Here is a 12,218-nt window from a genome sequence, read left to right as displayed (position 1 = left end):
TGAACTTACCCAGTGTGTCAGGTACTCTGTGTTTGACAGTGGGCGGGGCACTCTCTTTGCGGGTGAGCGGGCTCTTGCGGGTGTTAAGGTGTTTCTTCAGCTTGTGCTTCACCTTCAGATTGGGCTCAGACGCTGACAAATTCAAGCAACAGTGGGAACGTTACTCAATGTAATGATGTCCAAATGGTCTACTTCATCCTACTGCCGCTGAGTGAAACATCACAACAATGATTCAACTGATTTCCAGTTACTGAAATCCTCCAAATTTACTGGTAACAGCAGAAAAACCACAGGTGTTATTAATAACATCAACAATGGCTCCGTTGTATTCAAGTGACCTAGTGAGCCAGCAGGCACAAAACAATACAACTAAATGGAATCCATCCTTAATTTTATTGTTTACACCTGTGACAGAGATGGATGAAGATGCGTGTGTATACCAACAAAAACCATATAAAAGGTTTACAGATGTGGTTCCAGGTAGCTAATATGAAAGTGTCATTAGTTTTTTAAATCAACATAACAAACAATAAAAAGTTGGTGATAAAAAGATTGAGATTTGTCTTTGAATAAAAAAGAAAAACAGAAATCAACACGACTGTCTCCAGATGTTTCACAGTATAATTCTATGTATCACTTAATCTTGAATTCATATTTTCCCAACATTTGGAGTATCCTTCAGTCCCTGCCTCTGGACGTCAGATGTTTTACCTGCTCTGCGTAGCGGCGTGCCCTCTGAGCCCTCAGGGGAAGGCTGTGGCGGAGATGAGACCAGAGGCTGGGAGGACACACTTGGGTCTGGGCCAAGCTTTCTGCAGAAACACGGAAACACAAACACACAAACATGAAACAACATGTGGTGGAAGTTTATTCTAAATTCAGATTTTACAGCTGACAAAGATTTGAAATGTTATTTAAAGAATTACAGATGTGAAGTAGATTTTGACATTTAGAGTAACTAATGTGTTCATGATACATATTTAGTGTGTGTGTGTGTGTGTGTGTGTGTGTGTGTGTGTGTGTGCGTGTGTGTGCGTGCGTGTGTGTGTGTGTGTATTGTGTCACCTGTACGCTACAGGAGTCAGAGTGTTGGAGTTTGTTCTTTCTTGCGCTGCCTGTTTCCGTTTATTAAGAATCACCTCCTGGAGTTTCTGTTTCACCAGGGAACTGGCCACTGCACCTGTCAATCAATCACACAGACAGCCAATTAAAAACAAAGAAGGAATCACCAAGTGCTTCATCATCAAAGGAGGAACAAGCTAAAAGGAAAACCCTTGCTGCATATTAGTGCAAGACGTGAACAATGATAAAACATATGACAAAGACAACTCAGCAATACTGTGAGGAGCAGGGTAAAGGTCACTGGTTCGTCTGAGAGACAGTTCGCTCCTATTTCTGTGTGTGTGTGTGTGTGTGTGTGTGCGCGCACAGAGGCGACAGAAGGTGTGAGGAGTGATCGAGTCAATATTGACCCAGTGACTTTGTGTGCTCAGACCCAAAGTTATATCAAGCTCCACTGTTGTAGCTCCACTTGTCGGGTTATATTTAGCTCCCATTTCAAAGCAAACAGCTTTGAAAAGGCGACTAACACTGTTCAATAAAGATGAATGAGATCTCTCACAGGGACTTTCCTCTCTGGCCATTATTAGCACTCTGGTCCATAATTATTATTAAAGATGAGGAAACAGCTCAGTGCAGTGCGGTTAAAAATATGACAATTTCAAATGTAAACTGAGACTGGTAGCAACATGTTAGTGAAGTCTGATGTGGATGTGAATGTGTGTGTGTGTGTGTGTGTGTGTGTGTGTGTGTGTGTGTGTGTGTGTGTGTGTGTGTGTGTGTGTGTACCGACTCACTTTGTTGACTCTTGTCTTTGTGTTTTAGCTGCTGCAGCTCCTGCTGTTTCTCATGGTGCTCCTGCTCTCGCCTCCTCTGCTCCACATTAAACTAAAACCCCACAAACAGATTTCAGCAACATATACAAAGCAAATGGTCATGTGAGAACATTTTTTTCAATGAGCAAGTCTTTAGTCAAACTGTTGATATTGTATTTAATCTGAGCATCTATCTCTCTTTCCTTTACCCTGATCTGTTGGTGCAGTTGCTGTTGGGAGTAGGAGGTGCAGGGCTGAGAGGAGAACTGGGTGAGGAGTAAAGGCGGGTGCAGCGGGGTGAGGAGCGCCGTGTCCGAACCAGGGCGCAGCCCCCGCTCTCCCACCCTGAGGTCCATGGGAAACAAGGCCGCACACGACACCGGCACTGCCACCGAGGAGTCTGGGAAAAAGAAAGGGGCGAGGGGAGGGAGAGGGTAGAGGCGTCAGTTTGCTTCATCCCCACTAAGAACAGCTGGTTTACACAAAACTCTGTGGGAAACCCCACCTGAAAAACAATGAGCCCATGTGAACGGAGGCTAAATGAACCAGTGCTCGTGGTCTCATATAACAGACACTTTGCAGCTGTAAAATTCATTCAGAAATGTTCAGTGTCAGAGAAAGTCTGAGCGTCTGAGTGTGTTCCAACTGAAGATACTGTGACACAGTCGATCACAGTTTATCACTCTCGTCACAATGACCCTCAATTGTAGTTTCAGAATCACTTAACGTGAACAAACACTTGGCTTTAGTTTACTTTAGCTAACCACCAGCACTGTAACCCAGAATGCTAAATGACTGCTAACACTGCTAACTAGTTGTTTTTTTTTTCATTATTTTATTTTATTTCAATTTATATTTTCAAAGCTAAAGCATGATAGTGAGGTTTCAGCCATCTACATAATGAGATAAATGATCTACAACTGTTCTGAGCAGTAAAATATGAGCGTGTCACATTTTAAGAAAACAGTTTTTTTTTTTTTTGTTGTTAGCATGATGAAATTATTAAATGTTGAACGTTTACTAACCAGTACAAGAGCAAATACTAATTTGGTTCAGAACATGCACAGACAACCAAATTCAGACTGAATGAGATGAGATAATGTTTCCTGACTTATTTAAGTGATACTGTCTAAAATCAATTAACTGTGTATCATAAAATTTCCATGGCTATGCTAAAAAAAAGAAGGCGGAAATTCATTATGTTAAAAAAGTAATGAATAATTTCTGTTACATTTCATTTCCTATATATATTCTTTTATATGGTACAAAATGTATGTGCGTGTGTTACATCCATATCAAGCCGTCGCTGCACCGGACGACACCAGATGTAACTATTACAGTTGCCTACTGCAGTTTAATAAGAGGTCTATCGTACGAGTGAGACGTGTGTGTGTATGTGTGACGTTCGGTAGTGTAAAGAGGAGGAGTAAGGCTCCGCAGCGACCACCCAACAGGCAACAGGTGCCCCATGATACTGCACCCCAAACTGCTTCAGCGGAAATGATTCAGAACTGACGATGAAAACAACCAGCAGCAATGAAAGGCTAAACAAAAGTTAGTGTAGCTCTCTTGTGGCTAATATCTAAACAGATGCAACACACACACACTAAGTGACAAAATAAGTTCTTGTTGTTTTTGTGTTTTCTTTGTGTGTTATGCATCTCACTCTGTCTGTGTGTGTCTGTATCTTGCATTTCCATGCTCTTTGCATGCTTTTGGGGCTATTTGCATTGCATGGCTGAGTCAATGGGAAAGATTGCCTCATCCGGCACTAAAAACAGGATCCAGGAAGGGAACAGCTTGGGAAAAGGCTGGGGGTGGTTTCTGTCTATGAGACAGACAGACACACACACACACACACACACACACACACACACACACACACACACACACATACACACACACACACACACACACAGATGCACTTGCATATTCACACAAAAATGCACACTGACTCACACAGAAAACACAGCTGTAAACACATAAAGACATTCACAAAATAAACACACATGTGGATAATAATGTAGCAAGCGACAAACATTCACCTGCAGAGATATATGTGTGTATATATATATATATATATACATACATATACAATTATTCATACATTTAAATAAACCCACACACACACACATGCAAAGCTTCATAGACCTTCACACATACTGAAGATATCTACACTTATTCACATGCCGCACACTCAGTTCTGAATCACACACAAGACAGGCTTGAGCAAACACCTATTGCACAAACCTGTCTTGATCCTCGAACCAAATCTTTAAACACACAGAGAGAATGAGAGAGAGACAGAGAGAGACAGAGAGACAGAGAGAGAGAGAGAGAGAGAGAGAGAGAGAGAGAGCAAGCCTTGAAATAACTTGGTGTGACATCATCTCCGTGCTGTTGTGCTGCAGTGTGTGAAGTAAATGTCACTCATATAGAGGTTTGGCCTGATGCCAACATGCCACTCGAAATGGGTGAACGGCAATAGAATAGAATAGAATAGAATGATCATGTTGTTTGTACAAGTGGATGTGTACACACACACACACACACACACACACACACACACACACACACACACACACACACACACACACACACACAGTGGTCTTATTAGCATCACTCTGTTTGGGTTAATGTGACACAGCAGTGTGTGTGTCTGTGTGTGTGTGTGTGTGTCTGTGTGAGTGTGTAGTGTCAGAACTCCTCCTCCATATTAGGAGGTATGAATGCAGAGAGACTGACTGAATGCCGACCATGGCTGGAATTACAGAAATCCCTCAGTAAACACACACACACACACACGGACACAGAGACACACACACACACAGAGACACACAGACACACACACACACACAGCTATGCACACATATTCTCGGTAATGACAGCAAAGAATAACAAGGCTATTATTCTGAGGAAAAGGAGAGGAGAACATGCTTATACAAGGAAACAAAGGCTGCTACAGTACACACACACACACACACACACACACAAAGTCGGGAACACCAGTGTCTCTCTCTTTCCCTGCCTCCCATGGGTTATAAATAGCAAAACACACACTGCTCCAACATTTACCTACACAGGGCCTTTTGTTTCTACAGAGAAAACCACACACACACACACACACACACACACACACACACACACACACACACTTGTAGAGTCTCCCAGTGATGTCACCTCCAGTTTCCAGTAGTTGGTGAAGTGAAATGAAAAGATGCAAATGAAAGAACTGGGAAAGAGAAAAGGTGAAGGGATGGAGAATAACAGCGCAGATAAAAAAAAGAGAGAGTGACGCTAAACGTTCGGCTTGATATGATCGTTCTGTGAATTGGTCGATTCTCACTGTTGAGTGGCTTTTATTGACTTTTCACAGTCTGTACACCCAGTGAACACTCCACTAAAGACATTTCCCTGTTTAGCTCACCGCTCGCATCTGTGTGGAGTGCGTTACTCAGTATGTAACGCTCGCTAACAGATGTGACGGGGTCAGTCATTGACTCTACACCACAAAAGACAATGCATGATGGGAAGCTTCCATACTCCCTCTCTTTTTAAAAATACATAATCAAGGACATTGTAGACTGTTGTCTTTTGTTTACATTATTTTTCTGTGATTAAAACTTTGACTTACTAACTACTATATGTCTTTAATATATGTTTGTAAACTAAAAAAAGGCAATAAAAGATTCTCAGTGTCGTAACACTTATTATTGCTTACCCATTATTATGGCCTGTTTAACTTCCATTGGCAAAACACCCAATATGCATAATGCTGTATTCACACTGAGATCTTTCTCTAGTATGTTATTCATACAGTTAACTATGTCTAAGCAGAACTTATGTACCAATTCACATTCGTATATTTTGTTGCAGTCTTTTGTTTTGATATTATTTTAGAGAGGCCCCACCACCACCACCACCACCAGCAGGAGCTGCGTCCTTAAATAAAGACTGAATGATGTGCACTGGTCTACATCACATGTTTGATTTTGCTCCATCAGTTCACTGTTTTTTCAAACCTGGCATCTTTAAAAAGGTGCGCCGCGACACCTCAGCGGTGCATGAAACCAGCTGCTTCAGTGGAGGAATAATCACGTTGACCACGGCTGAGTGGATACAACACTTGTAAAATACCTGATAATAACGCCGTTCCTCTGCTGCCAGTGTGACGTTAAGTCGACAAAACCGTGCAGTGTTTAAGTCTCTGGACCTCTGAAACCACATTTACTGTAATCTCTCCGCAGTCCCTCTCTCCTGGGTCTCTCCAAGTAACATGAGACTCTAATGTTTTTAGTTCTCTTAAAAAGCGGTATTATGTTACAGCTCATTACGTCTGTGTGTAGTACTCAGAGAAGAATAACACATCTTGATCCTGTGGTTGTGATTCTGTGTTGATTTAATTTAAGTGGGACAGTTTTTTTTCAGTGTGAATAGAGCTGGGAAACCATGTACTAGAATAAAACATAAAGCAGGCGCACACGTGTTCATGTACTGTACATTTTACATAAGCAGCAGGTCCATGTGACAGCATGAGATAATATGTTTGTCTTGATAAAGCCTGCAGGAAAGTCAAATAACTGGAATACAGACTCAGCTGATCCTCACTGTCCTTCAAACTGACATCGATCACTCACCCTTTCCTCAACAAGTGTTATTTTTGGATTTTCATCGACTTTAAAACTGCAAATAGATTTTTTGGCAGAAGCGGGTCGAGACACTGCAGGAATTGTGGGAAATGCAGTCTTTGTTTTAAAAAGCACCACCACTTAATATTATCAGTCATCACTGGTGTTAAGCAGAGAGATATTTACTTTAGACTCACACTAAATCTCACAATAAAAGTTTTTGAAGCAGTCAAATCTGCATTGTATCAAACACAATTTTTATATTATTTGTGACTGGCAAATTTTCCAGAGTTCTCACTGTTTGATGAGTCAGCCAAATTATGAACCATGAGCAAGGGATTAACGTGAAAGGATGCAGGCACGTACAGGGCGTGAAACATAATGCAAACGCCAACGTGACGAAGAGTTCAGTTTCACAGTGATGAACGACATCATCCTCTACTACGTCTTCTTCACTAAAACAGTGAGGCCACAGTTTAACAAGAGGGACAGGACGAGAGCTGCTCTTCCTCTGCTGCCTTTCTGACTGAGTAGCTGCTAAAAGTGTGTGTGCCATCAAACCAGCAGTAACCAAAGGTGTGTGTGTGTGTGTGTGCGTGTGTGTGCGTGACTCTGCGTGGGTGTGTCAGTGTGCCATTATGGAAATCACCAACGACACAGTACGATACGGCCTGTCCGGTTAGAGAGGCCGTTGGGAATGTGCTGATGTATCTGCTAGATTAGGTCAACGAGGCACAGCTCTCTGTACTAAATGAAGTAAGTTTGTGCATGTACATGTGTGTGACTGAGAGAGAGAGAGAGAGGAAGAGAGAGAGAGAGAGAGAGAGAGAGAGAGAGAGAGGAAGAGAGAGAGAGAGAGAGTCCATCCCAGGAACTGACATTTGGGTAATCCTTTCACACTCATTCCTCCCTTTTCTATTCTTTTATTTTGAACATGTGCCCTGCTCAGTCAGGACTGGTTCTACAGGTAAGACAAGGATATCAAAAGATCTCTCTCTCTCTCTCTCTCTCTCTCTCTCTCTCTCTCTCTCTCTTTCTATTTCCCTTTATCCCTCAGTCCCTCCATACCCTCTCATGCAGTGGACATGTGTTGACAGAGGGAAAGATGTAGAGAACAGGGACAATGAAAAACTGAAAAACAGAAAGATGAAAAAGGAAACAAAGAAGAAAAATAAATAAATAAATAAGACACAGTTGGCTAAAAGCAAGGAGAAGTAAATTCAAAAGACAAGAAAGACGAGTTGGTCAGCAGTCTTCAACAACCTGCAGATCAGTGTAGTCACTCTCTGCACGCTGAGGGAGAGCCGACAGCCAGCACAGTGCCACTAGTGATAGATACTCAGGCTGCACAAAGTCAACAACCGAACAGACGCCACCACTTTGTGTCTTGTTACACGTCCAAATATAGCTGCACAGACTTCTTCTGTTTTGACTGTACTGTATGCATGAGCGTGTTGAAATCACACTACACCTTTTAGAGGCAGCAGCCACTTGCAGTTAATAGATGTCGTTGCCTGTGGTTATCTGCGAAGCTGTCAATAGAAAAAAGGTTCTTTCTTATCTCTTTCTTCCGACTGTGCAATAAAAACATCCACGTGTGATATATTTCATAGTAGTTTCAGTTCATTCACAATCGTACATGCTTGGAACGCTTAACAAATCACTGGTTGTATGTATGTGTGTTTGCGTGTGTGTGTATTTCTGTGCGCGTGCATGAGTATTAAGTTCCAAAAGAGTTACTGATCCAAGTTTACAGCATGTCTTTCCAGTACTTTGCCAAACAAAACTGTTGCCATTTCATCTACAGCAAACAGACACAGGGTCAAAGCCACAGGTTCAAGTCTCTCAGCGAGCGGAGATGCCTGATAAATTGCTAAATGGATAAATAAACAAACAAACGAAGCAGCCGGGGGTCCAGGGCTGAATATGGAATGGTCAGCTCTTGATAGGATTCGTACTATAAAGTGTTTTAGAAAGTATTTATCTGGTAAACCTCAAAACTCAAATTGTCTTTATTCAGGTAGTTAATGAATCAAATCATTCCAGCACTTATTACTGCAATAAAGGAACAGAGGTTCAGATCCACTAGACTGCCAAACTGAGAGAACTAAATCATACAGTTGGATACTGTTGAAATCTTACTATTCCTCACTTCCTTATTTAACAAACCAAAATCTGACCTTTATGCTGAAAGTGCATTTTAAACCTTCCTCTATATGACCCACAGGAGATATACAGAGATTTGATGAGAAAGAACAGAATAATATCATGTGGACAGTTCACCAGGAACAGGATTAACACAGTGGTATCTCTGGATTTTACTCCATATACCTGGATATCCATATATCTGCACTTTCATTTTCTACCTTTTTTTCTTTTTACAAACTCGTCCTCTCTGGGACATTTGTTTGTCTGAGTCGATGTTAAAACTATGATTGGTCCGTGTTGTTGTGGTGATACAACACCACTTAACAGCATATTAACAATTTAGATATACAGTACAGCTGGTGCCCCAAAGGAACAAACCTGCAGGATCTAAACAAACACACACACAGACACACAGACACACACACACACACACACACACACACACACACACACACACACACACACACACACACTTACTGGACGATAACGAATGGACCATTCAATGGCTTCCCGTTCTCATTCACATTAAAAGGTGCATTTCAAGTCGTTGTCGGCCTGGTAATCACGACGAACAATGTGTGTGAGAGAAAGGGTAAGAGTGTGTGAGATGTTACCATGGAGTTGTACATCTGTATTTATTTATGTGTGTGCATGTGTGTGTGTGTGTGTGTGTGTGTGTGTGTATGACAGTAACAGAGGAAGGTTGATGTATAATGCAGCATGGGTCCAGTTTCCTAAGTCCTCACTGAGTTTCCATAAACATCCAGGATCGCCGTCTGTTAGGTCAGCAGGCTCACACACACGCACATGCACACACACGCACACACACATACATGCAAAGTATATGCCTTGCATTGTGTTGCTGTTGTTGACACAAGTGTAGTAACAGCAGCACAGGAGGAGTATCATTGAACAAGTGAGACAGAAAGAGGAGAGTAAATTAACAAGAAACAAAATCTGTGTGTTTCTGTGTCTCACTGCCTCTCTCTCTCCCTCTCTCTCTCTCTCTCTCTCTCTCTCTCTTTCTCTCTCTGTCTCTGAACTCCCCACTGGGCAGATGAGGCTCCATCATCACGGTTTGTCACGCTCGCAAACACAGAGCACAGCGTGCTTCCAGAGCGCAGCAAGACCCGAGGAGTTTGATACAACAGGATTAACAAAGATCCAAACGTCCACGGAAAACAACAAGCCGCTCACGTACACGCAGACACACAAAAAATAAAGTCAAAGGCACATACCCATGTCTTGTAAATATCCGCCTATGTGAAAACCCCAGTAGCACTTCTGCATCAGCCAGCTAACAGCAGGATCTATAATTAGACAGAGAACTCCACTCCCCTCCAGTCATCTTTTACTGTCGGCCACATCCTCTTTTCTTTAACTCCTTCTCTTTCTTCTCTTCCCTCCCTCTTGCTATCTCTGCCTCTGTGTGTTCACAGTGTCAGACACCAAACTGTTGATTTCATCATCTCATTCACATGATATTAGCACCTAGCTTGGGACAAAATTTTTAAAAAAAAAAGGAAACTTTGTAGGCTCCAGACAGAAAAGAGCTTTTTAACTTCCTTGAGATTCCAAGGAATTAAATATCAGACAGAGTGAGAGACAGTGTGGTGGAAATCATCCTGAAAATATAAATGTGCAGGCTAAGAAAGGTAATTATGAGACGTTAATGAAGTGATAATAACGTTTTTTTTTTTTAAGTATCACACTTTGGCCAGAGATGACCATCAGCTCTTGCCGCTGTGGGATCTTTACAGTCCATCCCATAAACAACAGGGCCCGTAACCATGGTAATGGGGGCGGTCAGGCCTGCAGGAAGTTGAGTCTATAAAAACACAACAATGAGAGACCCGGGTGGCTTCCTGTTTAAGACCTCAGTTTAGACTCCCACTTCCTCCCCTCTCCTCCCCCTGCTGTTGTTGTGATGCCACTGCCGCAGTGCCCTTGAGCCCTATGGCACTAAAGTTCCCCACTGGAACACAGTGGTAAGAGACTGAGGAAAAAGAAACAACAACGGCTTCTCTGCTCTCTTTCTCACGCACACACATACACACACAAACACACACAAACACAAATCACTGTTCCCGTTCCTCTCACTGTACAGCTTTAGTGAAAAGCTGAGTGCTTTCATATCCATTAACAAGTTAGATTAATGACTAACAATGGCCCTGAAGGCAACACACTAATGTGCTGAACACACACACACTCACTCACACATACACACACATACACATACACACACACAAACACACACCCATTTCAGGAACATGGAAAACTACTCTGTAAACTATTGACAATCCAGTTAAATTGTGTTTTATCTATTTCAATTGTTGGTGGGAATAAATGGATTTGAAGAAAAACTTCGACAGATCTGGAGGAACTTTTTGACTGTAAGTAAAACAACGTGCTCTTCACACTATGAAAACAAATATTTTGACATTTTGTGAAAAAGTCTTGAACAGTCCATCACGTAACACTGGCCACATAAAACCACGACTTTAACATTCAGAACCTGGCTAGATGTTTCCCTCTGCTTTCAGTCTTTATGCTAAGCTAAGCTAACCGTCCCCTGGCTGTAGCTGTAAGCCGGAGGAGGCTGGTCCAGAGGCAAGAGGGAGATCAAAACATCTGTTGGATTAATTAAGTAATTCGCTTAAATAAAACATAAACAAACCTCGGTATCATTTATAAAATACTTTTTCTCTCTTCTCTGGAAAAATTCCATGATTGAAATTCTGAATTAAAATGATTCAGTTTTTTTGTCACCTGCCACCACTGAAACTCGAGCGGTATCGATCTTCTCATCCAACTCTTTTTTTTCCTCCCCAAAATATGAAAATATTCCTGAATTAAAGTTTCAATTACATGATAATGTTTCCAAAGTTTCTCCCAAACATAGAGCAGCGCTGTGGATACACAATATGCTAAGATCGGTTTACTTTAGTTTTGGGGAAGTGCAGTGGTGTGGTGTTTCTGCAGACATTACCTGTCTGTCCACCTGGTTGTATCGATGCGACGTACGTCTCCCTCCATTTTCAGTTTGATGACATTTGAGTTTCTGTCTGTGATGCTGAATAATATCTTTGTCTGTTGAACCATGGTGACTGTTGACAGCTCATGGTGATACCAACTTCTTCCTTTATTTATTAGAAACATGATCTGATCATCTGGAACTGGAAAACTCATCACTTCCTGTGAACCTAAGTATTTTCCAAGCAAAGACCTCCCAGATATCTATAGTTTAGAGCAGCTATTTTAAAAGCTATTGATATGTGTTATTTACTGTTGTTGATAAAATCAGTGTTTAGTGTGGAGCAAAATAAAAGTGTCAGTATAGAAGAGATCATTTGTGACATGAAGTAAAAGGTGCAGGAGGTGAGAGAGTATTCACTAAGAAAAAAAAAAAAAAATCTACATAGTTGCTAAATCCGCCTTGTGCAACACAGGATCTCTATGAATAGTCTGATACTGACAGTTAGGATCACATGCTCTTTACTCCGTCTCTCTCTCTCTCTCTTTGGACCACAATACTTATGCAGCACTAGCTGTACTGCGCGTGCGTGTG

The 12,218-nt window shown here is 41.7% G+C and overlaps 1 protein-coding gene across 4 annotated transcripts in view; it reads right to left on the bottom strand.

Annotated features, from left to right (window-relative positions):
- hdac7a (histone deacetylase 7a) overlaps positions 1-12,218 on the bottom strand; it is a 57,670-nt gene that overhangs the window by 19,262 nt on the left and 26,190 nt on the right. For 3 of the 4 annotated variants that reach the window (XM_023406593.2, XM_023406595.2, XM_023406596.2), the window contains 5 exons: positions 2,084-2,274; positions 1,857-1,947; positions 1,066-1,180; positions 712-812; positions 10-132 (listed from right to left, as the gene is read on the bottom strand). In XM_023406593.2, coding sequence (XP_023262361.1) covers positions 10-132; positions 712-812; positions 1,066-1,180; positions 1,857-1,947; positions 2,084-2,274 — 621 coding nt within the window. Of the gene's footprint in view, positions 1-9; positions 133-711; positions 813-1,065; positions 1,181-1,856; positions 1,948-2,083; positions 2,275-9,888; positions 9,938-12,218 lie in introns of those variants that run through there. The other variant, XM_087174081.1, reaches the window with a different exon arrangement.

Source organism: Seriola lalandi, unplaced genomic scaffold (genome assembly GCF_002814215.2).
Source record: "Seriola lalandi dorsalis isolate HSWRI2012SDOR001 ecotype SW California unplaced genomic scaffold, Sedor1 jcf7180002054312, whole genome shotgun sequence".
NCBI classification, from domain to species: Eukaryota; Metazoa; Chordata; class Actinopteri; order Carangiformes; family Carangidae; genus Seriola; species Seriola lalandi.
The sequence above is the reverse complement of the archived record's forward strand: the minus strand, read 5'-3'. Positions and strand labels throughout refer to the sequence as shown.